General features: G+C 39.8%; 2 protein-coding genes across 3 annotated transcripts in view; both read left to right on the forward strand.

Moving 5' to 3' along the window:
- adkb (adenosine kinase b) overlaps nt 1–25,674 on the forward strand; it is a 136,680-nt gene that overhangs the window by 13,601 nt on the left and 97,405 nt on the right. For both annotated transcript variants that reach the window (XM_085360810.1, XM_085360811.1), the window contains one exon: nt 4,494–4,572. In XM_085360810.1, coding sequence (XP_085216936.1) covers nt 4,494–4,572 — 79 coding nt within the window. The remainder of the gene's footprint in view (nt 1–4,493; nt 4,573–25,674) is intronic.
- LOC146626805 (uncharacterized) lies at nt 14,617–19,540 on the forward strand. The gene is made up of 9 exons (XM_085360809.1): nt 14,617–14,882; nt 15,161–15,301; nt 15,408–15,580; nt 15,821–15,957; nt 16,499–16,592; nt 17,047–17,376; nt 17,470–17,638; nt 18,095–18,219; nt 18,555–19,540. Exons 1-9 carry the CDS (start codon nt 14,789–14,791, stop codon nt 18,873–18,875), a joined length of 1,584 nt encoding a protein of 527 aa, XP_085216935.1. The 5' UTR covers nt 14,617–14,788; the 3' UTR covers nt 18,876–19,540.

Raw genomic sequence — 25,674 nt, forward strand, 5'->3', positions numbered from 1 at the left:
TGAAATTGAAAAACTGTGGCTTTTAGTTAAGAGTGGCGTTTAACCAAAGTGCCACCGGCAGCCTCTTGTAAAACATGTTATATAACACATGCTGACCATACATTAGTGGAATACATGGCATAGCTGGGATTGCTCTTACGCCGAGCGACACCAGTAGGTTTTAAAAGCTGAGGTTACTGGCTGAGGACATTTTGTTCAAAACAATTTCTTTTTTCTTTTTTTTCTCCCTCTGCTCCCTCCCATCACTGAGTGAGCTTAGACTGCAGTAGATGGAAAGGGATTTTCTCTCTCTAAATGGCCAAGGGGGCCGTTTACGGTGTCACTACTATGGGATCACATGATGTTTGAGGGTGTAAAGGTCTCGAGGCAGCTGCTCCTTTTCGGATGGGATTTTCGAGGCGTCCAAGAGCAGGGCCCCATGCTGTCTGCACTGAAAGGTGGAGCAAATACTTCTAGCAAGGGGGGGGGGGGGGGGGGGGAAGCACTGAAATCCTCAGAAGCTGTGTGTCTATTTGAAATGGGTTCTGGAGTCCCTCGGCTGCCTTCATGTTATAAACACCCACAGTGCTCAAATTCTTCTTTTGTCAAGGAGTCATAACAGGTGTCTCAGGAAGGATTTTTTTTCCACCCGGTTAGCATATTTTCCACTTGCATGGAAAGTTTTTTTTTTCTTTATTAGGAACATTCTGCCCTGGGTGGACCTCTCGCCTTGAGACATGATATGTAGACTTTCTTTGAAGCAGTTAAGGTTACTTTCACACCCGCTCAAAATTCGGCCATGCCTAGTTAAACCAGGTTGTGCTGAAGTATTGAACACCTCTGGCTGGCACATGTTGGTAAGCCATGACGCACTTTGCATACAGATCAGTGCTGTCTGTGGCAAGTATACACAGTAGACATGACATATTTTTATGATCAGGGCTATAATTTAAAACGTACAACCGTTGACCAACCCCATAAAATGCACTGGATCTCTGTAGCGCAGAGTACCAGTGCCCCCTTGGGATTACAACTAAGCATTTTATTATGAATTTAAAGCAGTAACGCACATATAATTCAATGTGACTGATTTAGAAAAAGGCCAAGGTGCATCTTCACCTTAGTTAGGCCAGTTGCCATAGCATGGCGGATATGTTTGTATATCCAGCCCCCCCCCCCCCAAATCTCTAGGAGGCTAATGGCGCAAACAATGTGCAGAACGCAACATTATTCATGTTCTCAGCTTCCAAGATAAAGGGCTCTATCTCGCAGCGTAGCCTGGCTTTGCATCATGTTACGCCTGAGCATCGCAGCTATTGATGTTTGAAATGGCAGTATGATGGGGAAAATACAAAAATGATAGAACTCCCTTCAGTATTACCCTGGGGTGTTCCTTTGGTTTATGTTTGAAAACACAGCAATTGTTTACTCCGTATTCCCCGATGTAATGTCTGCTTTCTCGACTCATTTCTGTTTAGTCTGTTACAGTCATTTCTAAACTTTGCTGTGCGGTTCAAAAACATCAAACCTTTAATCAGATGCGGTCTCTCGCTAAACGACTTATCTGGGTATCGGGTTTTTATACATGGGAAAATAATAAAACGTAATTTTCTAATTGCTTTGAAAGCATCACCTATGAAATATGTGCAGTCGCCTATTTTTGCCAAGTTGAAGATGAATATCTGCTTTTATTTTGTGCATCTCTTTGAGGAAGCAGTTCAAGTTCCTTAGAAATAACTTTTGCTCACTGCTCATCTTGTTATAATACTGTAAGGCTAAATACAACCATGTGTGAACAATGTTTCTCTCTTTTGCTTTTATCAAGCTGACGTTTTAGACTCCCAACTGCAGCAACATTTGTGGTAAAGTATCCCATTTAACAAAATCCAGCTTTGATTTTTTTCTCCCCCCCTCTTTTCCCTGTAAGCAGTTTATATAAACAACTTGCACCTGGAATGTCACGGTTAAAGAATGGCGTAAATGTATCCCACTTTTAGTCTGTTGTGTTTCTGGGTTTACGTGCTCCAAAACACAACTTCTTTACTGCTCGAAAAGGGAAGAAAAATGTTGCGACTTAACTAGGGGATTGGAAAATATATCCTTACAGGATAAGCTGAGTACGTTAACAAAAAGTCTAGCACAAATATTTGGAATACTGAGTCAAAAGTAACAAATGCAGTATTTAAAATGGCGATCTAAAAAGCGATCCTGTGAACTTTACTTGTGTTTTCTGTTTAAATGATCAAGATAATTCTGTTAGGAAGGGTTAGGAGTGTTACAGAACCACAAGACACTTTACAGGACTCTCTGTTTGTAGGTCTTGCTTATAACAAGCATCAGTAGAGACTTTCCAGCAGCAGCCACATGATAGTGCTCACCTTCAAAACCCACAGGCAGCTGCTTGTTATGTGCACATGTAACTTTGTGTTTTGATTAACTTCCAAACTTTGGTTTTAGTTTGGAATTTGCCGCAAAGTGTGCACGTCCTGTTGTAAATTTGTCACCGACCAGCATTACTGCATTAGCGGACATTGGCATTGGTCCATTTTATTTTTGACACGTGTTTGTGAAAATTTAAATGACATTTGGGCTTTTTTAGCTAGAGGCAAGTATAAATAATTATTTTGATTGTTCTTATTCCATCTCATAAGTGCCCTCTAGGTAAAGTGAGCATGCTCTCTGTAGATCAGACATAAATGTTTGAAATATATAGCTAAACTGACAGATAAACACTTGAAATATGTGTCTGAAAAAGATAAAAGCATCTTTTGTTTGGTACTATTTAATTAACAAAGTCAGAGAGCATCCAGTGTGAGATCATTTTAACTAAACACATTGAGTGCCCGAGTTCATCTGAAGTGCTCTTCTGATATATTGAGAGATTGCTAACCTGTTAAATTCAGAGAACAGGTACATAATGCAGTTAAAATGTTTAATTTAAAGATAAAATAAAAAGCTAAAACCATTATTTTTTTCAGGAAGTGCCCATTGAGGTTGCGCATGTGAAGCATAAAGCTGTTAGATTAGTTTTATTCTGAAAAGACAAACTTTGAATATGCAGCACTTGCACAGTGCTGCTCCTTTAGTTATCCTAATGTTAACATTATCATCATAGCAACAGTCTGAGTGATAACTGGTTAGCCAATATTATAAGCAGATCCCAGCTTATTGCAGATTTATTGTTATGTATGTTGTCCAAAATCATTTTTAAATACAGAAAATGATGTATAAACAGATGCTTGGGCTGATGTAGAAATGGTGTCATCGTGTAGTTTAACCAGAAGAGTGCCTCCCACTTTACAGTACTGTCTGCACAATGTACCGCACGTACAGTTGTATACATGTCATAGCTATGCATTAAATATGTTGTCAAAAACTTCATGAATTATGCTTCTCATGTGCTGCTCCTTTTTCATTATTTCTGTTGGCAAACTAATATACTTAATCACTTTATAGGGCTGATGGATGTGGTTTATACGCTAAGAACTGCTCATTTTAACCCGTTGCCGTTTGGTTGCTGAGCATATGTATTTCAACTTTTATGGCTATAATGAGATGCTATTGTTATGAAATGAAAACAACTGGATGCTTTCATTAGGTGATGTAGGTGCAGAAATGCTAAAAACGGGTCATTTTAGGATGTTGCTGGGCGGTTTCTAGGCAACAGTGATAACATCATAATATCTGATATAGATGAGAACCACCAGGGGGACAAGATGTACCTGTGTGCTACGTTTGGTTGCTCGACTCCTGATGGTTTTGCAGGAGTTTGCAAAAAAAGACACACACAGACAGACAGAGCTTTTATGTTTTATAGTAAGATAACATTTTTTTGTTCTTCCTGGGGTTTGATGTCAGCCTGATGGTTTTAAGTGCTCCGACATGGAGCGGCATTAGCATTAAGCTGGAAGCACAGTTGTTTTCGCCATGAATGCAGGTCTAATAATCTTTCTCCTTTCAGCCTTCTTATGGTCTTCATCAGCCCCTCAAAGAAATGTTTGACGTTTTAGCTGCTAAATGCTCTATTATTTTCAACAGTTGGCTGCGAAATTAGTGTGGGGGACATTAGGGCTCGGAAAATATTTTTGCTCTGAAGCTGAGTACAGCTTTATAGCCACAGCGGCTGGAAATAAGGTTGGTGGGAGCAGTGTGGCTGAATCGAAACAGCAACTTTGCCAGCGTTTAAACCAGACAATGGGTAGAAAGAGGAAATGGGAAAATTCTGTAGGCTTTAGGGAAACCACAAGATTAGGTGACATTATCATGAGAAATTTAATGCTTGAGGCTGGCATGTTAAACGGGCTAAGTTGCATTTGACATACAAACTCCAGAAAGTTTTGATCCACTCTGCATTTGTACCCATCTCACCATGTCCCTTGCATTCTCTGCATGTCTTCCTTCATTACCTCTATAAACCTTCTCTTTTCCCCCGCGCTTGGCATTGCCACAGTCAGTCTGTAATTGTTCTTAAACAGTGTCTTATGAAGCATTTCTTTTATTTTTGTTTGTTTCAGGTTTGAAGAAATTGTCAAGAGGAACAAAGTTGAGTACCATGCCGGTGGTTCTACCCAGAACTCAGTCAAAATTGCTCAGGTTAGTCTTCTCTGGCCGCCTGCCATGTGCCCGAATGTGTTTTGAATATACGGTGGTATGCTTGTAACCTTAGATTTGTCTGCCTGGCAACCCTGGGAATACTGAGCATAGCTGCACAGCACGATGACACATTACTGTTTTAGCTTTTTAGCTGTTTTGAATTCATCAACCTGCCACGAAAAGAGAAAGGCGGGAAGGATTAATAATATTTACAGTGTTATCTGGTTGGCCTAATTTCCTGAGACATATCAAACATCAATTAGAGAGAATTACAAGTAGACGCAATTAACATGTCACAACAAATTATACCAAACAAATGCTGATCCGCTCTCTGGCTGTTAAGACAGATTTGAGCATCTAAAAGAAATTGGTGATTGTCCAAATCTAAAATGGCAATCTGAACTTTTAGAAGATTATTCACTGAATGCTTTTTTTTTTTTTTTTTCATGTGACTGCAGCAAGTCGCTGAATTTGACATCCAGTGATTAGCTGCTGATAAGGCTTTGGTCTGTTCACAATAAACAAAGAAAAAGCATCTAGCTGAAAAATAATTCTCTTCCAAGGAGGAGAAATGAGTGCAGAAGCTAATTGAGAGGCTGATGTCTGTGGAAGCGTGGAGTCTTTCTTCTGTGTGGGTTTTGTTTGTATGTGTCAGTACAGTGTGTAGACTTTGTATTTGTACACGTGTGCTTGTATATGTGCGCCTGTGTGTGTTTTTGTGTGTATTTAGCGCAAGATAGATACAGAGCAAGGGAAAAGAAAGCAAGCAGGCCCTCAGGCTGCCACCATCTCCATGCTTTGGAGACAGTAAACATCCTTTAAAAATGAGACGCCGAGCTGTGCACCTCCGTACAAACACTCTTTAATTATCAAGATCAGACACGTTTGCATAAACCTCAGTCACTCGCATTAACATTAACTGTCAAATTGATTTTATTCTTTGGGCAACAACTCCCTGCCTTTTAAATCTTGTTTGTTTGATGCAGTTAGATTTCATATAATTGGCGGACTCGCTTTCCTGCTTGAGTCGGTTAGATGTTGGAAAACAATCACTGCAAAATGCTGGAGCTTAATCTGTAGATTCACTTTAGGTTGCCACAGTGTAATTTGGGCTTCTAAAGGGTTTCTCGATTTAGAAACAACGACTTGAAGATAATGTCAACGGAGATGTGACTCAAAATCTGTGGAAGAATTCGGTGAAATCAAGGATGGTGGTCCTCTTAACCCTCCCCTCAAAGAGCCAATGACATGTGAGCAAGTCGTGTTGCTGGTTTGAAACATGCGCAGATTTGGTTTTCAACCGTTTCAGTTAGTTTTCAGGGTGGGTACATCTGGTTATTATTGTAGTAAAATCATAGGTATGTGTGTTTTTGGTTTTTTTTTACCCCTCAGCTGAACAACAGTGAACTTGACCTCAAGGTCAGAGGTTGGAGGTCAAAGTTTCAGAATCTCTCCTGAATCCGATAACTCAAGAACAAGGCGACGTAAAATTTTGAAATTGATACCAAAGGTGTATCTAAATGGAGGCTGAGGGCACTGGCAGTTGCCAGTATTTTTAAATTTTGGCTTACTTTATTCACAACATGAATTAACAAGTCTGTTTGTTTAATTTGTTTTGTGCTCTGGTGGATTAAGCCCAAAAAGTTGATCTGGATTGAGCCATTAATGAATGTACTGGGATTTAGTATAACCTGTGTGGGAAAGCAACTTATGCTTTGTGTAGCCTGAAATAACTGCCAAGATGGCTGACGACCAGCAAGCTTTGTTTCTAGGAGGATTTTGACGGTGTGAAGTGGGTGTTGGACCATTGGAGTTCCATTACTGGAGAAAATCTACAGGTATAAAATGAATCACATTCAGAGAGAGTGCTGCAGTCACACTACGGACAACAGTTGTTGGAGCCTGCAGCACGGTCCATGTGAACTGAACTTGCAGTCTTGCAGCCTTTGAATAGGTCACTTTGAAGATAATGAACAGGTCTGCAAGACCACCCACAGTCAGTTGCCATTTTAAAAGCAACTTTGGTGCCTCAAAATGGTAATAAAAGGGAGTCAATCTGCTACCAGTTTGAGATTGAATGGTGTCAAGTTGGCAATTATGTACAAATTAGTTAAAAAAAAATCACAGATGTGGCTAACCAAAACTTCACATAAACTTACATTCAGGGTCCAGCAAGAACTTTAAAACGTTGAAATAGTTTCAGATTCATAGAAATTCCCCAGGTTTTTTTAAATTTTTTATAACATGTTGGCATCTGTCTCTGTGAGTGAGAGTTAGACCAGGATTACAGATAGGTTGGGCCCCATTGGGCGACCTGTGCAGTCGCTTTGAATGAAAAGCTAAAAAATGCTAAGAAAATATGTCTTTTTAGCCTGTTCCTACATGGTTGTTTGGTCTATATAATGAGATGCTACTGTGGTGAAATTAAAATGATAGCATCCTTTCATAAGCTGTTGTAGGCGGTTAAAGGCTAAAAACAGGTCATATCAGCCTGTTGCTACATGGTTGCCGGGCAACATGACAGTGTCATAATATATCATGCATAATTCATTTTTTGTGGATATAAGTTAGATGTTAATGTCATGAAATAAAAATGACACGGTGCTTTTTAAGGTGTTATGGGTAGATAGTTGAGAAAAATGGGTGATTTTAGCCCACTGCCATCACGTTGCTAGGCAACATGACAACATCATAATATCTTATATAAATAAAAACCTTCAAGGACCTAAGATGTACTTGTGTGCCAAGTTTTGTTGATTAGCTATTGATGGTCTACGAGGAGTTTGCAGACAAAGAAACAAACACACAGACAGACAGAAATTTCATGTAATATAATAAGATTACAAATTTCTCTTAAGTTTAATTGTTGTGAGATTGCAAGTGCACAAGAAAACAAAATGTTGCTTTTAGACATTTTGTCGCATAATGGTTGTCATTAATTTTTCATGTTTTATATAAAAAGACACTGAAGGAACTGCCCCAAGAAATAAATGCCCCTTTTGAATTTGAGATTTTTAGTGTGGGCCCAGACTGGAGAAAGAGCCGTCATGGCCTCTGTGCCCCGTGAGAAGCGTTTCGTCATCTAAATTGGCTTCATAATGGCATGGCAGGTCCTAGTCAAATGGTATTCTACTCTGTTTATTTGGATATTTACCCCCTTCAGAGGGAAGATGTAGTGCTGATTCTGAACTGCTCAAGATAACAAGAGTGTTTTCGTCCCACACCCAGAAGTCTCAGAAACAGTCTCTGTCAATATATACCTTGAAGCGCTGACTTTTCCACATTTCACTTTCAGGTGATGGTGTTCTTTTATGAAAAATGTATAATGCATAACCAGCTCTCAGATTATCACATTGTAGCACCTGCAATATGTGAAACTTCAAACCCGGCTGTATTGTGGAAGCTGAACCTTCAAACACGAATGATATGCACTGCAGCACTGAATCCACATCAAAGGGGCCCAGTGACTAAATGAGATGCTCGATCCGGGGCAGGTTTGCTCAGGAGCATCACCGCCGCTGGAGGAGAGAGAGTAGTGTTCAGAGGCTTTGCACGGGAATTGCTACACACGCTGGGAAAACCCAGGGTGTGGGAAGATCAAGGCTTTCGCCAGCAGAACTCGTACTTCCCTCCAAAACCCAGACGCTTCATCGGAGGCTGTAATAGGTTAAATACTGCAGCTTCATCCAAGCTAAGGTTTCTGCACTATCAAGGAAAACCTAAACCTCGGCTTTAAGAAGATGCAGAATCAATGGTAATTGGATTTAGTCAAATGAGAATTGACCAAGCTGAAGCTTAGACGGATAAAGTATTATTTTCCTCTAGCCACCATCTCCATCCTGCTCCTTGATTGAAATCCTTCATTGCAGTGTTTGCTAATCATCAGTAGCTTGTACTAAGTGCTGTCTTTGACACTACTTACTACCCACTATATTCATATTCAAATCATACAAGCCCCAAAGTAGATATAGCAGTGCATTTGTGCTTCCCTAGCTGTGCACCAGTGCTCCCCAATAAGCCTTGGATCTTGTTTGGATCAAGCCAGCGAAGTTGCAAGCTTGTACGCAGCGCTCTTTGGCTCTGATTCTCCTGAAAAAATGCAATGATAGAAGTGGGTTGGAGGTTGTTGCCTTTGCCCAGGCTCTAACAAACACCATGCCCTGAAGGGGCATCCAACATAAAGGCTTACCTACTGGATGTTGCAGGGGTGTAAGGTAACAAAAACCAGCCCAGCGTTGCCTGCTTTACACACAGCCTCACACATCAAAGGCTTTCTGCTCAGATAGGGCACGGCAGGAAACAACAATCATATTTTTTTCAGTTATTCACTGAGTTGAAGGAGGGGGAACAAAAAAACTGTGGCCTTTCTGTGCATGTGGGGCAGAATTTGGTGACGCCAAGCATGCATGGTGTTTATCACTGGTGACAGAATTGGTGGGGGGGACTCAGTTGACTGGAGGGCTGTATCAAGCAGCACAGTCAGTTCATTTAGACAGAACATCAAAGTCCTCCAACAGCTCTTTGGGGCCCAGAGATTGAAGTCTGAGTAGAGACAGGCTCGCGGGGAGTTATTGCTGCTGCCAGGGAAGTAGATCCTACTCTAAGTGCCTCGTGTAAACCGTGCATTCTCATTATGATCCTCACAAATCAGCACTTTTGACACATTGTGTTTCTGTGCACTGTAAGCAGGCTGTGTACCTATTCACCAAACGGACAAATTGGTTCTTCTAAGGGGCCTTGCTTTGAAAATGTCGCTAAAAGTTATGATTAAGTATGTTCTCTTTTCTTTATTTAGATTGGCATTGGATGCTTTTCAGCCTACATCATCAATTCACCGTGATGTCTTAATTACTGTTTAGAAAATAAAGGCTTTTGAAAAATCTGCTCTCCTTGTCATGCTTATGATGCCTGTTTAACATTTCCTCAGACTTGGTCAATTGTGGAAGAGGTGAATGGGGCCCAGCCTCGGTTGTTGGCTCTGAGGCTCTTAATTGGAAACGCATGTGCGCCACACAGTTGAAAGTTGTATTTAAAAAGCAGAAAAATCCCACAGCACTACTTGACTTTGTGAAAGGTCCTCACCAGCTCATATTTTGCAGAAGAATACTTAAACCGGGTTTGATGTCTCATTGAACGCAGTGACTTATTTCTCAGGGTGAAAGTATTCCATGACCTAATGTTTGGCTTTTACAGCTCGTTTTGTTAAATAAATAAAGAATAGCGACTTGCCTCCATTTGAATGGGCTAAATGAAGAAATACCTACGTCTGGTACCACTTAGAGAAAAGAGGACAGTTAAGGAAAAAGAGAGGAGCTTTTGTGCTCAAACTATTTGAGTAAACTTTTAGAAGGATGTACGCTAAAAGGGGGCATTTGTAATGTTTAGCTGTTGCTGTCTGTCCTCACTTATTCTTCCTGCACTTAATGATCAGTATTGAAACAAATATTCTTTGCTTCTTTGTGAAAAGACCTGGAGGGCTTTTGTGACATTTAATCGTGGCTCATTCTGGGATCTACATAAAAGCTTCCACTTTTTGTGTGTGTGTGTGTGTGTGTGTGTGTGTGTGTGTGTTTTGCTTTCTGATCGCATTGAGCTTGTAGTTGCATAGATCTGAGTGCAGCTGTGCCAAAATGAGCATGCTAATAGCCGATTAAAACCTAAACCCTGGTGGGCCTTTGAGTTTCTAGCCACAGAAATCAGTCCTCTCAAGTATGTGCCTGTTGTTAAAGCAAAAAAAACCCTCTTGTTTGTTTTAAGACAGGTTAATTGCAAAACCACTGTTAGCCCCTGTTCTGAGCCGTTTTATGGCACCGGGGTCTTGTCGTTTTTTTCCTAGTACAAAGCACTGAAAGGTCACAGTCTGTTAAGCTTCTTGAGAGAGATGCATGAAACCAAATGGATTTTTTTTCTTCCGTTTTTTATTCCCATCCCCACTCATTGCAGACATTCCAGGTGTGCAAGTGTGCACTTGAATGTGTGTGTGCGCGGGGGGGCAGGCTGCCATTGTTTTCCTCGGCACAAGCAGCGGAAGCGAAGAACGCCTCATTCGCTTTGATGAGCGATGTGTTCATGCGTAGGCTTCAATGTCACCCGCCATGAGGCAGCTGTGAAGTCGCAGCTCATGTCTGCGGTGCCATTTACTCAATGATGAAGTGAGGAGATCTCTGTTGGTTCCACATTCACCTCCCCTTTACGCGCACACATGCACGTATACACACTGTCTGAGCACATGTTCCTCCCACCTCGGCTGTATTGTGACTGTATGTCACAGCTAATACCAGCATGCATTAAATCTCAAACTCTGCGATCACAATAATAAAGGTTGACTGAGCGATTATGCAAGCCTTCGTCGTCAGAAGGATTTCACAGCTGATTGCCCTGCCGCATCCTGCCTTCTTTCTCGTGTTTCCTCAAATTTGACTTTCACACAAAAATAATTTGTTGGATTTAATTTTGCGTTTAGATACCGGAGATCCCGATGCCCCGGCAAGGAACGGCACAGATTGCCATATAGGTGACATATTACCGTCCCCATTGAAGTTAATTTGCCGTCAAATTTGCGACTTAATTTAAGCTGCCAAAGGGAAGACGTGGGGAGTAGATTGTAACTCATAAGTATGCATTGGAAAGAGTGTTGATTAACATTGAGGGCTCGAGAGACAGACGCACTCAATGTGTATCATCTGGCCTCAGAGGCTGGCAGTGGAATTGAATGTGATATCTTGCATAACGTGTCCTTGCTTTAAGTCCTTGGTTCCAGGCTCAGGAAGAAAGGCTGCACCATTGGCTTGCTTGCTTTTTGCTTGGCTGTTGTACAGTTGCCCAGGCTCCAGGCGAGCTCTGAGCAAAATCTGAAAAGACTTGTGAAACAGACAGTAGTCTACATATCTGGCAGCATGCTCGCGTCAAATTACAGAACGATATTTTGCACAGGACACTCGGCATGCCTGCCACCTTGCTGTATTCTGCAGTTAAAAGCAGCCACTTGTAGGTTTGATACGCAGACAATGAGAGAAAAAAAAGTGTTCTCAGATGGCTGCGGAAAGGCAAAGCCGTTCAGATTGCAAACAGTGGTTCATTAAACAACCTATTGTTTGAATTATATGTTGACAAAGGTCAAGTAAGTGATGAATGAAAGGATGATTGTGCATTTTACACAACTGTTCTGCATTTTCATGTGATTATTGAACGATGCCCCTCTCTCATATTTCCCCACAGAATGTCTGTGGCAGTAGTATTTATTTGGCACATTCTCAACATGCTCCCACTCTTGCGGTTGAAGTGTTGCGTAGCAACTGAGAAAAACAGCTTTAAATATTTTGGTTAAAAAGGTTTTAAGAAAATAAAGAACAGCCTGCAATTACTGTTCATTTCTCCCGAGTTCATAAGTTTAAGGAGCTGTAGAATTGTGCCAAGTAATAAATGAAATACCAAATTAGGCTTTGTGTTGGCGTGGTAAAAACCGAGAAACGATATGTCTAGAGTATCGCGTCCTCTTGTGCCAGTTCAGTTACTCATCTGAAGCTATTTTGTTTATCGAATAAATGCTGGCAGCTGTCTGCACCTTCACTAATTCACAACTGTTTTGAAACAAAGCTCAGAGTAGTTTTCAGAGTGCAGCTCAGCTCAGTTTTCAAGCCAACTGAGTATATCTTTGACAGGATGGAAAATGTGTAGGTGAGTGCAAATTTGAAGTGATGTGCCTCAGGAAAACGGATGGGGATGGAGCGATGGGGATGGGGGCGCATGTGGAGAGGGGGAAGGCTGGATGACGCACAGCAGGTGACAGACAGACACTAATAGTAATGGCTCTTATCAGTGCTTCGCTCGCTCCCTCTTTTCACATGAGCTCTGACATCCTCCTCCTACTCCACCCCCTCCATCTAGCAGGGGGTGTTGGGAGCTCGCTGGGTTGTGCAGCCCGCTCAGACGGAAAGAGCCTGCCAAACACCGGTCCCCTCACATATAAATTGCATCATTAACATCGCCTAGATTATTCCAAGCTCTCCCACCGGGTTTATGGCAGCACCGGCTCAACTTAACTATTTGACTCACTGAAGACATTCAGGTTTCCTGACTGAGCTGTGCTTAGATCTGCTGTGAAATACACCAGTTCTATTCTATCTTAAGCTTTTAAACAAATCCTGAAGAAATGTGCCTGTATTTTTCACTCATCGAGGCTTATTAGGCTAATGTGCTTCGTTTTCTGTCTTGAGTAGCCAAAACTTGAGTTGTATGCTGTCATGCACACCAAAGAATCCTGTTTGTTCTCATGGCTGGCTATAGTACTGCAGTATTAATATTTTCAGTCTGTCCCTATTTATGTACTGAAATGTATTCAACATCACCTTTTAAATAATGTTCCTAATTTTCAGTTCAACATTAAAAAACTCTTGACTTCGTTCATTTGAGCTGCAGTCTTTTATGAAATAGTGGCAGTACAGTAATGTTTTCAGATTTCCAATAATTCAGCTGAACTATTTGAAATTATTACTCACAATATTAAGGATATAATTTAAAAAAATCCTTACACTGAATAGTGAAGGTCATGATTTTTCAATATTTAAATATTAATTAAATTATATAAAAATAGTTGATGGGACTAGTGGTTGTGTTAAAATATATTTTACTATGTTTTTACCCGTGTTGGTAAGGATTGTTTCTACCCAAATCAATTCAGTTCAAGTATTCAATTTCTACAGCGTCAATTCATAGCAACAGTTGTCTCAAGGCACTTTATATGAGGTAAAGACCCTACAATATTAGAAAAAAACCTCAGTAATCACACAGCAAAAATGCCAGTGTTGATTTTTCAGTGTTAGTAGATTTCAACAGAGTTCCGAGTTAGTTCAACACTTAATCGAGTTAAAATAACACATCGGGAGTTGATTCCTGAAAAGTGTAAGTGTGGATTTTAGTCGTTACTGCATTTTAACACTGTGGGTGTTAAATTAGACCACGCCTTCATTTCCTGTGGAGCTTCGCATTTCAGAATCTTCGGTCGCCATTTTTTCTTGCTGCTGCGGTAAGTTTTATTCGGTCAAATATTAAGTTTTAGATTGATGTTAGAACAAGTAACATGATAACTAGTAAAAACAATAGTATTTGTATCAAAATACATTATCTTTAAGTGTCATATTTGAATTTTAACTGTTTTTTGTTAAGCTGGGCTACTGCTAGCTAAAACTGCAAAGTACCAGTTACTTTCCTAGCATTCATTTAGCATAATCTGGCTGTTGGCAGACTATAACGAATATTACTTGTTAATATATGTCACAGTTTTTATTAAACGCCTTTTATTTATTTTCAAATTAAACTTGCTAAATCCTTAGTTCAGGGGTCTCAAACCCGCGGCCCCGTGTGGGACTCCCCCCTCCCTCCCGGTTTGAGTGCGAGGGAGGGAGAAAGTATGAGTTGCTACCCGCGAGAAACGGAAGATGAAAGCATGTAGATATAATAACCACTGCAGCCAAAAAGACTGGCTGACGAGCCCAGTTGTAAGTAAGCTGTTTATACTCGAGTGTACACTGTGTTCGCTGACAGTAAAGCTAGTTAGCGGCCACGAGCCCGACGCGGGACCCGACGTATTAGCCAGGTTTTTTTTTTTTTGGTTTTTTTTTTAACCACGGTTCAGAGCCGCGGAGCTAGGCTTCGGTTAGTTTGGAGTGAGAAAAATGCGTTCAAGTTTGCGGTTTTGCCTTCTTATACAATATTTGAAATTTTAAAAACTAACGAGGAACTGCATTTTGGGAAATATTTGTGGGTGGTTTCTTTGTATTTTTTTTTTGTACTACTTGAACACTAAAGTGGCCCTCCAATGAGATGGCAGTGGCCCATAGCTCATTGAAGTTTGAGACACTGGCTTAGGTGAACTAGGATGCTTAAGGCTACCCTGAGAGTATGTATAGATGGAAAGATTTTTACACTAGAGTATGCCCCCTACATCTTGTTAATTATGGTAATTTCATATGTTATGCATTTCTGTGACAATAAGGCATTTTTCTTTTTTTAGATTGTTTTTTTTTCATGGTAAAATAAGCATTTTTCTGCCTCTTTATATTAGGGTTTGTTAGAGTGCAGGGAGAGTTTTTATGGCTTAAAGTATATAAAAATAATAAAAAAGAAATATGGTTTCTACTAACCCCCGCGATAATCAAGAGACTACTGTATTGCAGTGCAGTTATGCAGTTTTGTTCTACTCTTGGAAGGTGGCGATATGCTGGTTCCTGTCGAGTTTAAGGGAATGAGCAAATGGGTCAGGGTACCAAAGACAGACGATGCCTACAATTACTCCGAATTTTTGCAAGGAGGTAATTTGAGTGTAGTGATTAAAAGTAACTAAGTAAATTTATTCATATACTATTCATGTAAGTATTGTTTTGATTTACTTGTACTTTACTCAAAGCCTTCACTGCAGACCAAGGGCAAATACTGTAAGTTTACTTCACTACATTGATTGCTAATTTAAATGAATAATTCTTTTAGTAATTGAATGAATAAAGAATTTATAAATATTGTCAAAGTAAAACTGTGATTCACGGATTTATGAATTATAAATTCATATAGAACTTTATTGTTTCTTTTTTAGTGCTGGTGAAATTCAGTTTGCCAGGTTCTACCAATTTGGTCCTGATGGATTCTGCGGGAGTGGAAGTGGATTCGGACATATTTGATGAACTTTTGAAGTCATCTCAGGTGTCTTTCAGTGTCTTCACTGAAGAATGCAGTGGTAAGAAGTTTAAGCCGTATGTTTCATTTAAAAATGCGTTGTTAAATTTACTAATTTATAGTTGGTGTAATCATGTTTAAATCTATGAGGCTGTCTGTATTGTTAGACAACAGTGTTGCAGGGTCTTCTTCAGATCACACATCTTCATTAGAGTTGTCACCGTCACCTGCATCAGGAGGATCATCATCAGGTTCAGACACAACAATAATACTCGAATCTACCAAAGCTCGGAAAAGACAGTTAATTGAAGGACCTCCTGACAGCAACACTGCAAGAAATGTAAGTAATCTTCAGGATATGATATGTTGTAACTTAAGATTGCCAATTACCTGTTCATTTGTACCAATACTCAATATCTTTAAAAATATTATTAAAAAAATTATAAAAACAAAACAATGGTCCCTCTCATGATTAAATAAGATGTAGTGATTAATGCAAAGGCTATAGCAGTTGATGCTGATAATTTTTATACCCACCTGGTAGGTGCTTTCTATGAATTTCTTGCAATTGTTATTTCAGATCATCAGAGCAGCCTTGTATTCAAAGCCAGATGGTGATCAAGTATTTAAGGAATATGAGAAAACAAACTGCCTCTCTGATACTACAAGAAGAAGGATGGTGAACATCCTTGTGGCAGACATGGTAGAGAGTCATGGGTAAGTGATGTAAACATTAAGAAAAATCTTTGTTTTGTTTTTTTTTTTGTCTGCAATTTTAGTTGTTTACCATTATTGCACCACTTAAATAGATTCTTCTATATGTCATGAAGTCATTGTTAAGTTAAATCAAATCAATCATAGTTTTCATTAGTTGCTAACCCCATATTGATAATGTTTCAAAAGAAAGTCACAATTTGTTATGGAGTGATGTTATTTTCCATTTGTCATTATTGTAGTTTCTGAATATAGTGCTTCTTAACAGGGATGGTTGACAACAGCAAAACATTAGGAAAATGTCTGCATCAAATTGTCATAGTCCATGTGGAGCATAATCCAAGTCTTCATTTTCATTATTCTTAAAGACCTGTCAGGTGTGTGATGTGGTCAGTCATGATTTACAGATGATAGGTAGTTTGGGTAGTTCAAATCATACACCTGGATACATGTTGTTCTTGTTGCTGACATTTTATAATTGAACTTGAATCTGTGTTGGGGTAAATAATTGATAGTTTTCGTGTTCTCTGTATCTGCCTTTTAGGAGGATCCCACCAGTAAGTGTCCGCATTATGTATGCACTTGGGATTACAACCTTGTTCCCAAACTTGAAGGACCCAGATTCAAAGAATGGTTATGTAAGTTATGATGTTATGATGCATACATGCTGTCAGTGTCATAGTCCTGGGTCTGTGACCCAGTTTTTATGCAATTAAGACTTTTTTGATTGTGGTTTACGTGATAAATGCCTACACCTGCAGATATGACAGTCAGTGGTCTGTGAAAGTATTTTGTTGTTGGCTTTTCTGATGGAGTGGTTAAAGAAATCATATGATAAGACTAATTCAGGTCAGTCTGTCATTCAGGCAGTTTATCAAGTTATTCCCTAATGGACCCAAAATAAATAAATGTAAAAAAATGTCATTGTGTAACAATTGATTTAAATAGACCTCTAATGCATGATGCCATATCTGGCTTTTTGACATGTAGCACTGAACAATCCCACCAGTCAGGAGTTTTCTTCACTTGCTACAAACAGAGTAGCAGGTAATCAATATTGAATAAATATCTCTCTTGCTCTTAATTCGGCAGGAACATTTCTATGATCACCAGAGTGGTTCTGGTTACCTGGCATGGAGATTGAAAACTGTGCAGCGCAACTCTACTGAAGAGATGAAGAAATCAAAGTCAGCTTTTCAAGACAGCCCCAAGACTCTTCGCAACTTCGCAACAAATGCGAGACAGTTGTCGGGTGATGAATGCAAGGAAGCTATGTCAGTGATGAGGCACTCGACTGATATGAAAGTTGTCAAAGAGAAAATGAAGGTGACATTTCAACATAGGCAAAAAGTGATTCAAGATCCAGCCACAGCTTCTTCTGTCCTGGACCTTTTCCCAAGATTTCTGGATACACCTGGCTTGGTAAGGCATAAACTGATTGACTGACAGCTGTGTGGTTCCTTTGTTTGTTTGCTCGTTAATGCGTTCTTTCTATTGTCACATTTTGTGTTTCAGATTGACCAAGACTTCACAATGCTGTTTGGGGAGGAAGTGTCTGGTAAATTCCTTGCAAAGTGGCCAACATTCTTCAAGCCAAGAATCATCAAAGATTGCAAAAATCTGTCTCAGAGTACAGAATTGGATGACCTGCTTGTCTCTGCACAGGGGGACTCTGATGAGGGTGGTAAGTTGGAGATGGTAGACTTCACATGTCTTTACAGCATTTTCACAATTCCCACAGCACAATATATTAGGTGGACCATACTATTAAATCAAAACATGTTTTGGCACCTTTACAACAAATTGGAATACAGCTGTCGATTTTATAAATTACGTTGCGTTTCTGTTCATTTCAGTATGGTATGAAAAGGAATTTACAAACAAACTTTAATGGCATTTAAAGTTTGACAAAAAAAAGTTACTTAATGTTAGTATTGTTATGACTCAATATTTACGTCACTTGGTGGCCAGAAGATTTTAAGTGTCTTGAAATGAATTTTCATACCATACTGAAGACATTGGAAAACTGCTTTATTTGAAAAATTATCAGTTATCCAAAACTGAATAACATTGACAAAATGTGACTGCTGTGGACCTTAAAATGACAGTAATTGCGATTATCCTAATTCCTATTCTGTAGTTTGGGACTGCGAGTTGGCTGCCATTCTTTTGCTGCTTCACTTGTTACCTCCAACATCTAAGGGAAGGAAGTCTTCAAAGATTAGCACATCAGATGCTGCTCACCACCTAATGAAATTCATGATGGTATGATTTTTTAGAAATGTGTTAAAGTAGCTTTCTCTTTTGATGAGAAAAGATTATCAGATGTTTTAAGAGGGCAAGGAGTTCCACTGTGCAGCAGATATATCTATGCCAGATAGGCTTGGTGTTGCAACGCCGGCACATTATTGTTACCATTAAACCTAAAATTACACATTGGAACAAAAATAACTGTGGGCCCGAAGTAAAACATTTTAATATTTATATAATAATATAATTAATATATTTAATATTGTCTTAATTTTAGGCAGCACTGCCACTCAACATCCGATTACCAATTTTGTTTAATGTGAATCATTTGGTTTCTTTCACTCCCTCAGGTGGGAGGTAGCATGGAGACTTTTCTTAAGGCTGGCCCCACTCAGCCATTCCTCCTGTGTGTTGGAGAAAGAAAGAACATCATCCAGACTTTCTACATTGTCCTAGATCAAAAGGTCATTCCCTGTGTGACGCAGACGGGAGTTGCAGCTTTTGACGAGCTTTTCAAGGCACATTTTGTATTTGCCGTGTCCTATGACGAAGCATTGCACAACTTCTACACATTCATCCAGACCACCGTGTATGGCATTGATGTTGGCAGCGTGAAGGAGAGCCCTCGGGTCAGGGAAATCAGAGCAAGAATTCTTCACAGTACAGTCTAAAGACATCGACTATACAGTACTTTGACTGTTCTTGTGTTACTTTTGCAAGATACACCACACAAGTTGCTCAGTGTTATTTAGACATGTCAAGTTCCAGCAGCGTTTTTACTTTTGAGCTTTGGACAGCCTAGATATTAATTTATCTTTTACAAGCAACACCTCTTCAAAGCACGTGGAGACTTTGTTGACTCAGAGGTCATCAGTAATTTTTATTTTGAGCCTGCACCTTATGATAGAACCTTTGTTTCACAGCCTGTAAATGTGGCTCATCTTGTGACAGGACATGTATAGGACTGTTATTTCTCAACTACAATCCTCAGGAGTTCTGAAAGTACTGTGCAGTGTTTAGTTGGTTCATTGGAGGAAAGTGTTAATGACATGCGTCATTGCACATGCAAAACAATCTGTTGTTGAATGTTTGTCATCAAGAGAAACCTCGGAAAAGTTGAATGTTTTGATCAGCTTGAAAACCCATTCTCATATCTTAACAGAATCTAAAAGGATGAGACATTTTGAGCAAAAATGGAAAATAGTTGAACCTGTAGAGCATGTTTTCCTGTGTGTGTTTTGATGTACTTAAAGCTGCTTGTGCATGCTCTAAGTAATATGGAGACCGAAGAAATGATCAATGGTCACTTAAATGCATTTGTTATTGAGGATAAACTGGATGCTGTTGCACTGATCTGTGTAGATAATGTGGTGTATTATAGACCTTACAATGGGCTATTTTCAAATGACACTAATGACAAAATGTAGATTGTCCAATATTCTAGTTTTGTATATATTTATGCGCTGTTTATTTGTGGTGTATCTGCTGTTTGAATACAGAGTATTTTGAACACTGTCCTGTTGTTTCTTTTAATGGGTAGAGTGTCTGTAGCTGTGAATACATTTTAATTAATTGTAGCAGTAGAGATATCAGAGATTAATGGGAGTTTATTGTAATCTGGCTAGTATTGATGATTTGCCTGACACTAGTGTTAGTGTTAGACAATCAACACTATTCAGTGTTAAATTTTTAAACACCAGGGCTAGTGTAAAGTACTACCAACACTATTTGGTGTTACTTTTTAACACTTAACACCAGTGTAGAATATTGTTGACACTGGTCAGTGTTAGTCAGTGTTAATCTTTAACTCTGTACAGTGTTAGAATAACACTAGGTCATTGTTAAAAATATAACACTTTGAAACGTTTTAATTTAACACTCAAAAGAGTGGACACATATAGACACTTTTCTAGTGTTAAATTTAACACTCACGGTGTCAATTTAACACTGGCGATTTTGCTGTGCAGGACCCTATGATTAAGCACTTGGCAACAGTAGGAATAAAAAAAAAAATCCCTTTTAACAGGAAGTAACCTGTGGCAGAACCAGAAGCTATCTGCCGTGATCAATTGGTTGAGAGGAGAAAGAGCAGAGGGTGAAGTTAATCCACCTAAAAGCCGTTTGGCTCTTCTTCACCTTCTTCCCTCACCACAGCACATAATGTGCTAGAACTAGAACTGGGTGCGGGGGACGATTTAAAAAAAAAGAAAAAAAGAAAGTGATTATTACAATAGTCTGTTTGCTTGAAATGCCCATCTCAGTTGATAAGGTGAAACATCAGTGTCTAGGTAAGGTATTGTGCCACCAGAACAGCTTCAGTGTGCCTTTGCTTCTGTACGGTACTCTACCGGGCAGATGGAAGACGTTTGGTCCAAATCTCCCATAGATGTTCAGCTGCTTTGAGATCTGGTGACTGCAAAGCCATAGCATATGATTCACATCATTCCCATGCTCACTAACCATTTAATGACACAGTGGCCCCTAAATGGAGTCTTGTTATCAGAGTTTAACCTGTCCTGTCGGGACAGAAATAAAGGTGATCCCACAGAACACCTCAGTATTGCTTTGCAGTGACAAGTAGGCCCAAACCATATTGGCTCACAGTCTAAGGTTAAGAGTCTGTTCATCAAAGGTCTTTCCCCCTAATTTAGTGTAAGCGTGGAAAGATACAGTTGGATTACCAGAGCAACTGGTTTGCATGACAATGGGCAGATTTTTCATCCCTCTTTTTTATAAAGAAAAGCTCTAAATTTCTCATTGTTTGTGAGACTTTCAGTGATTTGATATTTTAGGTGATTGTTAAAGGTACAGTCAGTCTTTTTTTAGGTTATAGAAAAGGTAATAGAGGTAACAGACTAAAGAATATGATTAAAAAATTTATTACTGTGTAATTAAGTCTTCTGACAAATTGATACAGGCTCATAAAATAAGAATCAATCAATTAAAAATATGTAGGAGCGGGCTCTGGTAAAAGTTTTAATGTTTTATACATTTGGTTGGAGAGTGGCCATGTATGTTGTATGCCAGACATTGTTGCAATTACTTATTGTCAGCGTTTGAGACATATAATCCTCCCATGTCTGAACAGCTAACAAGAGCCGCTTAAATAACAACAACAGCAAGTCAAAAGCTCACATTCACTGATAAATATTTTATTTATAGTCTTACACTGTATGGCAGGGGTCTCCAACTCCAGGCCTCGAGGGCCGGTGTCCTGCAGGTTTTAGATGTGTCCTTGGTCCAACACAGCTGATTCAAATGGCTAAATGACCTCCTCAACATGTCCTGAAGTCCTCCAGAGGCCTGGTAATGAACTAATCATGTGACTCAGGTGTGTTGACCCACGGTTATGTCTAAAACCTGCAGGACACCAGCCCTCGAGGCCTGGAGTTGGAGACCCCTGTTGTATGGGTTTATTTGCTAAGTGTCCTAATCCAAAAGTGTAATTTTTGCTCGAAAGACAGTTTTACTAACAGTGGCTAACAGTGACTAATAGCAGCTAACAGCGGCTAACAGTGACTAACAGTGGCTAACAGTGACTAATAGCAGCTAACAGCGGCTAACAGCAGCACTTAATAAAAAGAAAAATTCAGGACACTCCCCTACATATTACTCACTGATGCCTCCAGCATCCAAACATCAAATACCACATTATGTTTAATTGACACATCCATTCTTTGTCCCTGATTTATTCATAAATTATTGAAATATGTTAAAATATGGTCTATAGCGAATGTTTTTGTAGTCAAAAGGTAGTAGAAACACATTGACTGTCTGCCATTATAGGGTACACTCGAAATGTGATGTTTTTGGTCTGTTTTGGCTGATTAAAACATGTTTATCCTACAGCAGTCAAAGTAGCTAGGATTATGCAACTCAGTTAGGAGAGGATGACTGCAATCTACAAGCTACTGACATCTAGTGGTGAGGTTTTACACAGAGTACCTTTAAACTATGGAGCAGAAAAGACAGTGAGTATATCATGTAAACATATCAAACAGTCTTTAGGTTCTAAAACAAGATGATTGTTGTTTTAAAAAAAAATTAATTGCTTAAACATTATCAAGCAGGTGTTATTTTGGGATTTCTGAAAATATTAATGTAATAATAATAATAACAATAATTATAATAATATAGTTTATTAGGAATTAGCTGTTATTTTAACATCAAACGCTGCTCGACTTGCGTACTGTTAATTGCCCCAGTTCTTTAAATTATATTAGACAAGCTGAGATCCATTGCAAATCTGAAGGAGGCTCTTAAGCTCAGTTGATATCTGCAGTATAGCAAGATGGAGCTTCTTGCTCAGATCAGTTAGCAATTAACTCTGTAATTACTATCTGAGGTCAGGGTTAAGCTCAGAGTGAAAGGTTGAAGCAGCAAACATTTTTATATGATCCTCTTACTCAATTATCCTTTCTCCGCGCTACAAGGTTTTACCTCATGGGGAGAATACATTACACAAAGCCCCTTGGCAATTACTCCTCAATGAATATCCTCATGGCGTACAGTCCATATGATTAATCTGGAATCCCCTCTGCCCCTGTCCAACTGCAGGGCCAGCTCTGCTTACCATGCAAGTTTCATTTTCACCTGAACAAATGGCTCCTTTAGACAAAAAGTGCCAACCTTTTACTTTTACTGGCTGCTTGCTGGAGGGAAAAAAAAAAACAAGAGAAAAAGAAGGGGGGGCACAGCCTCCTGCAGCAATAACAGATATCCCAATGAGGGGGGAAAAAAAAGGAGGGGTGGGGTCAGAGTGGTTGGTGGTGGTGGGGAGTTTTTTGGAGGGGGAGACACTTAATAGTATTTAATAAAGGAACATTTATTTTTGTGCTTCGGCCTGTAACAGCCTCAGGAAATAGCTCGGTCTCTTGATCGGGAGCAAATCCTATTAACTTACAGTGCTCTCACTCAGGGTAATGGGCTCCACCTTGAGACTTGGGAGAACACTTTTCCCTCTGACACACTGATACTGGTGTCTGGAGGGCTCGGCGTTGGGTAGTCTAACACTTGGGCAGAGACTAATCAAGTCAAACAATCTGCCAGGCTGGAGCAACACCGAGTGAGGATGTTGATATCCAGCGAGCTCATTCAACAGACCCCTTCACACGTTCCTAACCCAATACCAAAGGATCAGTGCACAGGATCGGTTCAAGATCAGGTTATTCGAGCCCCTGAGAATTGTAAAGCGATCCCAGAGCAGCTTTTGCTTTCTCAGGAGTGATCAGAGCTGTCGGTTCTGTTATAGACTGCTAGGGCCGGGGCCAAAGGGAACTCCTGGAGTCTCCATTTATTTCTGTCCGGCAAGGGAAGGACTGTCTGTGAAAGTGTTTGCACTGTGTGTGTTTGAGGGAGAAAGTGAGAACGAGAAACTCAATTTACAGTATGTGGGTAACCACCGTCCCCAAACCAATTGGTAGAAAAACTCCAATATCTTTTAGTGAAAACATGGTGAACCTCGAGTTTATTATTTTCTGTCAGGATTCTGATGTTTCAGAAATGGCTGTAGTTAGTATAAAGCTGCCACATACTGTAATTACCTTACTGCGGGAACCTCCGGAGAAATGGGAGCTCTCTATCAAAGCATAACTACTCCAATTAAAAAACTGCACTGGATTGAAAATCACCTTTGTGGGCGGCAACAGACTCTGCTAAAAAGCATCAAATTGCTCCTTTCCACACACATTCCACATGTTTTTGTTTTTGAGATTGGCACCGTGTGAAAGCCTCTGGAGCTTCATTTAGACATGTCCTAAATGTGGTCACGTTTGATGCTATGTGACTCCACTGATGGATCGCCTCAGTATGGGCCCTTTCATAAATCCATGTTCAATGGCATGTTCTTCTCCTGTCACCATTACCCCTTGTGCCTGCTGTCATCCGGCTGTCTAATGTCTGCAGAGTTAGTGTGCACCTGTCACATAGAATTTATGGCATGCAATTTGTCGTGTACCATGGGAGTTGCAGTTTCTTGAGAACTTTTGTTTCTTCTCCCCCAGTATTTGATGGACATTAAACATTGGTGTTTCTGGCCAAGAGTGAAATATTGTGTTTCCAGGTTTTGTAATATGTTTTGGGTTCATGCGTGTTTCACTAGGATTACCAGACCCTTTGCCTGCACATGAGCAATTTCCGAACCCATTTGTGAAAATGTATTTTTTTTTCCTGTGTAAAACAAGACTGCTTTTCTTTTCTGTTTCTAAGATGCGAGTACTTTGGAAATACTCCGGACAGCATTAGTTTGGCTTGTCATGAGCTGTCAACAGCTTTGTTAGATACAATAAAAGGCAGTGAATGTGCAGCAATTAGATGTTTGTTCTGTATTATTGTTGCACAACTGCACCATTGCTGCTGGTGCTCTCAGCCAGGATTATCACCCCTAAGAGGGGGAAGCATTACAGAATGACAGCCTCTCATGTCGAACAAGTCAAGCTGATTCAGTGAATATTGAAGAGGTTCCCACCACACGTTCATGTGCATGTTAAGGGAGCAGCGATAACCTTGTTTTGATTTGCATCTCCTTAGCAATTAAGATAATATGTCGTAATTAGAATTTTAATGTACCGCTGTGAGATTTTTGATAATTATACAGAATTCTCTGCGGTTATTTTCTCTTTGCCTGCTTGTCTTCACAGATGAATTCATGGCTGATTAGATCACTGCTCTAATCAGATTTGAGTTACATTGTAAAATATCTTCCCACATGTCTCTGTCAAGCTGAGTTAAACAGTGTAACTGTGAAACACTTAACACGGCATCACATATGTTCGATGGGGATTGTACAATTTGTACTTTTACAAACAGCAGGTTAAGACGTAACAACAGATAAAAAGCCGAGGTGGAACTTCAGGCAGCCAGTTCATGTAATTAAGTCTAAAGACTGGTTAGCTGAATACAGGGTCGAGGCAATGTCTTGCACTGTCTGATGTTGCAGCCTCCTTCACTCCTGCGCTGTTCTTTACATAATGAAACATTCAACAGTGTTGATGTGAGCTGCAAGCTGACATTTGGGACGTCACAGAAATGTGCAGGATTTGAGAGTGATGTAAATTTCACATTTTACTTGTGGGGGACAAAGTGGTGCAGGTCCTGGGTTTGAATCCACCAACCTGCAAGGGTTCGCTCCACACATGCTTCCTCCCACAGTCCAGTGACTTGGATGTTAGGTTAAATGGTGATTCTATGTGTGAATGTGAGTGTAAATGGCTGTTTTTTTCTCCATGTTATGCCTGTGACAGACTGGTGATTTGTCCAGGGTGTATCCCGCCTTTTGACCTATGGCACCTCTATCGCTGTGATTGAGGAATATTAATGTTAGTCTATGACTTGGATGGACTGAAGTTTTGAATAGATTATTGGAAGATGATAAGAGTTGGAAATGTTGTTTGCACTTATCAACAGCACTTTGGGTCATTCTCAGAGTTTTTGTGAAAATATTTGACTTGCACTGACATCAGCTAACTGCAC

This window comes from Diplotaxodon limnothrissa, linkage group LG8 (assembly GCF_057381915.1).
Source record: "Diplotaxodon limnothrissa isolate DT_005_m linkage group LG8, D_limnothrissa_male_GT1.1, whole genome shotgun sequence".
NCBI lineage: Eukaryota > Metazoa > Chordata > Actinopteri > Cichliformes > Cichlidae > Diplotaxodon > Diplotaxodon limnothrissa.